General features: G+C 35.7%; 1 protein-coding gene across 1 annotated transcript; it reads right to left on the bottom strand.

Moving 5' to 3' along the window:
• Positions 1–351: 351 nt before the first annotated feature.
• LOC125188038 (ribulose bisphosphate carboxylase/oxygenase activase 2, chloroplastic-like) lies at positions 352–3415 on the bottom strand. Its single transcript, XM_048084772.2, has 7 exons — positions 3258–3415; positions 2374–2693; positions 2177–2282; positions 2001–2086; positions 1449–1921; positions 721–1002; positions 352–645 (listed from the first exon to the last, which is right to left on the bottom strand). The coding sequence occupies exons 1-7, from the start codon at positions 3291–3293 to the stop codon at positions 530–532; spliced, it is 1419 nt and encodes a 472-aa protein (XP_047940729.1). The 5' UTR covers positions 3294–3415; the 3' UTR covers positions 352–529.
• Positions 3416–6023: the final 2608 nt, after the last annotated feature.

The following is a 6023-nucleotide window of genomic DNA, read 5'->3' as shown; positions in this document are numbered from 1 at the left end:
ATTAATTTTATATTAAAATACATGTTGTTCACCGGATGTAATATTTTACAACAAATTTTATTAACATTACAAAATGGATGATCCTAAATTAAGACCAGTTTAAGAGGGACAACTAATATGATCAATTATGCTTTAAAACTTGTGTTGTTTTAAAATTTTCTATTCTCAAGGAACGAGGTAGTATCAAACTTGAGAATTTGACTAGAAAATTGTGCTTTTGGAGGTAAATCCATAGTATCAAACACACCCTTATTGTTTATAACTTTTTTTGGAAGAATTGTCTTTCACGATCAAATAAACACAAACTTTCACAAACCAATTCGAATCGGGAACCTAAGAATGAAGTAGTGATTATTTAAACTAGGATTAATAATTTGATTCATATAGGTATAACATTAATATTGTATTCAATCCAAACATAACACCCCAAATTCCCAAGCAGTTGCATCAGTTCTTGTTATACTTATACAACCTTTCAGTTTCAACTACTGATATAACCCACAACCCAAAAAGGAATGGCAAAAACATCTTAGACTTTGTACAAGCAGCTCCCATCATCACTTCTGGCCGTGGGGTCGTAGTTGGCGGCGCTCGGGTCCGTGCACCCTTCCGGCACCGGAACATTCACCTGCTGAGCAGCCTTGCCTGCTCCAGAAAACATTATGTCAAACTCACATGATATATTATGAATGTCTAAGAAGAATATATTATTTAACTAACCGTAGAAAATTCCTCTGTCAATGGAATCTTTGTTGGCCTCTCCCAAAGACGCATCTTTCAAGTATGTCTCAGCCAACTGCACCCTCTTCACATTCTCCTGCTCCTGCACCAGCATGTTACCGTATTCAAGAAGCTTCTCCAGCGTCATCTTAGGCTGCGCGAACGTAGGCGGTCCATCCCTCGAGTTCACCAGCTTGCTCCCGATGTTCTCTATCCCAACTCCACTCACCCACTTCCTCACCTCGTCGTCGTACACTCTGGCCCTCAATGCCCCGAAGAAGTCTGGCATTGTACACGCAGATAAAAAATCCTAAAGCCCTTCTTGGTATGATGAATGAAATGAAAAGGGAAAGAAAATTTCATTTCATTAATTTTTAGCTCCGTTACATTATTACTCCATTCTTTCCGCCATTAAATGTCGCATTGTTTGCCAATAAATGTCTCATGTCACTTTTACTATATCTAGCAAGTGGACCTTATATTCCACTAACTCACTCTACTCACCATTTACTAAAAAATCAATATATAAAAGTAGGACTCATATCTTCTATCACTGTATTTTAGAAAGTAAACAATTTTTTTAAACCCGAGCCGGCCAGAAATGGGACATTTACTCCTAGACGGAGAGAGTATTTTTATTTTTCTACCCTCGTTCCATTTTATCATACCAAGAAGGGCTTAAGTTTCTTGTTGTTTCTGAACGACACATAGTAAGATGGGAAAATTACCAATAGACTGGCCGGGGAAGGTGTCGACGAGCTTAACGACAGCCTCGTCTGGAACGCCGTCAGTGCGGAAGATGCCCTTGCAGACGCCGATGCGGTCCTCGCGGGTGGGGGCCCAGTAGAACTTCTCCATGCGGCCGTCTCGGATGAGGGGGGCGTAGAGGGTGGAAAAGTCATTACCGGTGACGATGATGGGAACGCGGGGGTTCTCCTGCTTGTTGTACATCCCGGGGAGTTGCACGTTGGTGGGATTGTCGGCGATGTTCATCAAGGTGGCGTTAACCATCTGGTTGTTGACCGTGTACTGGGTGGTTCCGCCCATCCGCCCCGCCCCGGCGTCGAGGTCGTTGATGAAAAGGCAGCACATCTTCCCCTTCTTTATGATGTCTGCCGCCTCACGGTAGCGCTGCCGGATCAGCTTCGCCGGCTCCCCCGCGTTCCCGCTCTCCAGCTCTCCCGCGCTCATCATGATCGGGCTTTATTTCCATATATAGTGTATATAGCAATCAACAACATTTCATTAAACCATTGATGAGTTGAAGTATGGTTACTCACTTGATACCCATCTTGCGGAAAACGAGCTCGCACTGGAACGATTTTCCTTGTCCTTTGCCTCCCCAGATTCCCAGAATCAGAGGAATCTGTATTCAGAGGAGGAGTGGTCAAATTTTAACATTAATGTGAAATACTACTATTTATTTATGTTTCAATTGTCAATCAAGAATGAAGACCTTGATGTTAGGTAATGTCATGAAGTTTTTGGTGATGTGAACAACAAGTTTGTCCATGAAAGCTGGGGCAATGTAGAATCCATCCAACTTGTTGTCCAAGTTGTACCTAGAATTAATTATAGTAAAACACATTATCACCCAAATATATCTATAGTAGTAGTAATTGATAACCAATGGAGTAGAGGAGTGTTAGTTACTCGCGGAAGCCCTGGCTGATGTACTCGTAGGAGCTGAGGACGGCGTCGTGTGTGCCCATTCCGGTGGGGGCCTGGAAGAGCGTGTCTACAAGACCCTTTCCTCGGGTGATGTCCTGTTGGTCATCAGAGGCATCCTCGATCAGACCCTTCCATCTATCTCCATCGGTCTGTTTCTTCTCATCAATGTCCTGAGCTACTACTCTCAACTTCCTTGATGAACAAGCCTTGGGGCTACTGTTTGAGGTGCTTGCCTTCTTCAACCTGCTCCCCAAGAAGCTGCTTGTGCTTGGGGCACCATTCAAATTCACCTGCACATACACCTACAAAAGTTGATGTGAGATTAATAAAATATGGGATTCAAACATGCCACATAATACTCCCTCGGGTTCCTAGAATTTGACTTTTGCGGATTTTAAGAAATTATTTCATTTTATAAAAGAAATGATTGGAAAAAGTTAGTAGAAGTGGAGTCACCTGTATATATTAATTTTATAATAATTGTGAGTAAAATGAAGTTGATAGAATATGAGTTCACTTACTAAAAGTTTAGTAGTAATAGTGAAACGGGACATTTATTGAGACCGGTCAAATAAGAAAATATGAGACATTTAATGGTGACCTGAAGTAACATATGTTTGTGACCTATTGGTCAAACCTATCTTCCTTTTGCATATAAGTTGAATTGATCATACAAACCGATACTCATGCTAGTTTTATTTCCACATCTTGAAATGGTATAGATGTTTTATATCACCAAAATTGACAAACTATAACCATTAAAAGGCGTTCTTGTAGTTGTAGGTCAAATATTAATCAAGTGATGATCATCTAAATCTAGTAAAACATAACCTAACATGGTACAATTACATGTAGGGAAACCTTACCGGAAAGCGGCTGACGGCACCGACGGCGGCTGCCATTGATCGTTGATTAAATCTCCAAGCGAGTGTGATTTTTTTGGATAGCTATTAATTGACGTCGGTGTTAGGTAGTGTGATGAAGGAAGATGATTAATATTGTTGGTGTTACTGTTATATATATAGGAGATATTGAGTTTTGGATCATTTGAGATGATAGACCACTTCTCAACTGACTATATCCACACAATCCAGATTGCACATATGCCACGTGGCCAATCAATGTTGATTTTCTTGAGTTGATTAAGTTTTGCTTCACTGCCGAAATTTCTCTGTGTTTGGAATTAAAGCATAACATATGATTTGTTGGCTTCAAGATTAAAGAGGTAAATAGGAAATTATTTTGTTGGGTAATTACCAACGGTATTCACTTGCAGGTCCAATGACTATTCTTCGCACTGATTTATACCTTAATGGATGAGACAGTTGATTCAGGGATTTAAAGTTGCTTCATACCTAAAGACAATGATCGATCTCTACAATTTGATCAAGGATGGATGGGTCTCAGGCCACTCGACCACACTCCTTGAATTAAATTGGAAATTTATTAACAAAGGCTAGCTTCAATTATGATTTTACCATTCTATGAGTTTTCCCATTACAGAATATTTATGGCCAATACTTATGTAATGCCTAAAATTAATATTTATTCCTCCATGAAAAACAGTCTCATTTTTTCATTTTAGAGTGTCAAATGAAAAATAGTCCTATTTCAAAAATGAAAATGTCATTTCATACTTTATCCACTTTGTCTCATTCTCTCACTTTTTTTTCCTCTCCTACTATATCTATCTTTTCTCCTTTGTCTCTTATTTTACCAATTTTTATATTAAAATCCGTGTCGTCCACAAATGTGACCAATTTTTTGAACGGATGAGTATAGCATTTTAAATTAAGGATTCGTTCTCATCCTCCTATTCTTAATAGATATCTTATATTTGATTGATGCGAAATTTAAAAATTTATTTAATTTTTTAAATAAAATTGAGTGGAAAAAGGTTAATGACATGGATCTTATTTTTATATTTTAATTTTATCCTAAATTTATTCTTTTGACCGTAATGCACTACAATTCTTTGTTTAGTTGGTTTTTCTAAAATAACATTTTGGATTACTTGTTTCAAAGTACTCCCAATTAGAGAAACTACAACCAGGAACGTTTTCGATTTTTTTTTTACCAATATTATATGAGATCTATCCATCAACATATTTTTATGGTTGAGAATTGTCATAACTTTTTCCCTTTGTTCGTTTGTTCGTTTGTACCGGAGTCGTGTACTTTCTAGGGCTGTTTTTCTTGGATTATACTAGAACAAGAACATTCGATCACCACTTTTTTGTATATTTTTTTAAATACTTATAAAAAAAACTATTTTATATATGATCCATATTTTATGATTGGCATCTCCTAGAAGTTTCAATGGAGAAAACAACCATCGGAATATTATTTTTGCATGTAATATTTGAATTTCAAATTTTTTCTGGAATGTTTCCATGATTTGGACATTCGGTCCGTGGGACAATTGTTAAAATACAAAAAAAAGCCCTCAGTTCTATTTTGAAAGTCTCTTTTCATATAAATAGTTAATGTAGTTTTATAATTCAATGCCATGCCTTCCATTTATACGGCAAGAGACCTCGTACAAATTACATTTTCTCTTTTCCTTATTAGAAACTATTCTTATCAGTTTATAAACTACGAATTTGCTATTTTCGTATTTTATGTATTGAACTTGGTTAACTAAAGCATGCATAAATTAAAAATAACACTTTAAAAAATAATACAGAGTAAGATTAGGGTTTAATATAGAACTTATATGTACATATAACTGAAATTGGCAAAAAATGAAATAAAATAACGATTTTAGTTTTATTACAAAATTTGAAACTATAATATTGAGATAATATTGAATTGAAGTATAATATTATAACATATTATAAAATTTTGTTAAAATTTAAAATAAGAAAAAATGAGAATGGAATGGAACGGTCATTCTTCAATAAAATGGAAAAAATGGATATTCTTATGGGGAATGGAATGGTAATTCTAAAAGGAACGGTGATTCCTAAGGAAAATATATATACAAAGCAAAGAAATGGAATAGAAATAGATTATCATTTCATTCCTCCATTCTATTTCACCGTACCAAGAAGAGTATGATGGAATAAAATGAAATTTCTACTTCTATTCCATTAATTTGTTTGGTATATTTATCCTTAATCCCCGTCGGGATTCACCATTCTATTTCCCATACAAATAGCCATTCCTTCCCTTTATCCAAAGAATGATCATTCTCATTTCTTCTTATTTTATACTCGCTCCATCCCAAGGAAGATGATGCAACTTTATTTTATGTGTAAAGTTGAGAAAGTAAAGTAAGAGAGAGAATAAAGTACAGAGATGTTTTCATTTTTAGTAATAAGTCATTTTAATTGAGATAAATAAAAAAAATAAAATAATAGGTCGCCTTCAATGGGACAGAGTGAGTATTTAATTTTACATTTATAAAAGGTAGCACATGTTTTATATTACAATATTTAAACATACTTCTAAGACAATCCATATTTTATGGTAAACAACTAAAGTGATGCCTATATCAAAATATAGGAATTTGATGTATATATGCGTTGATATTGTAACGATCTCATGTTTTCAATTTGAATTAATTAAGTAGCTTTACATGCTTCATGTATAGCGTGAAACGCCTCCGTTGGATATGTGGACTATTATTT

This window comes from Salvia hispanica, chromosome 5 (assembly GCF_029641045.1).
Source record: "Salvia hispanica isolate PSC_SH4W2 chromosome 5, Shi_PSC_v1, whole genome shotgun sequence".
Classification (NCBI taxonomy): domain Eukaryota; kingdom Viridiplantae; phylum Streptophyta; class Magnoliopsida; order Lamiales; family Lamiaceae; genus Salvia; species Salvia hispanica.
The sequence above is the reverse complement of the archived record's forward strand: the minus strand, read 5'-3'. Positions and strand labels throughout refer to the sequence as shown.

Coding starts and splice junctions, on each gene's coding strand:
- LOC125188038 (XM_048084772.2), bottom strand. CDS start 3,293: ATGGCAGCCGCCGTCGGTGCCGTCAGCCGCTTTCCG. Junction 2,694..3,257: donor GTGCCGTCAGCCGCTTTCCG/GTAAGGTTTCCC, acceptor CAACTTTTGTAG/GTGTATGTGCAGGTGAATTT. Junction 2,283..2,373: donor ATCAGCCAGGGCTTCCGCGA/GTAACTAACACT, acceptor AATTAATTCTAG/GTACAACTTGGACAACAAGT.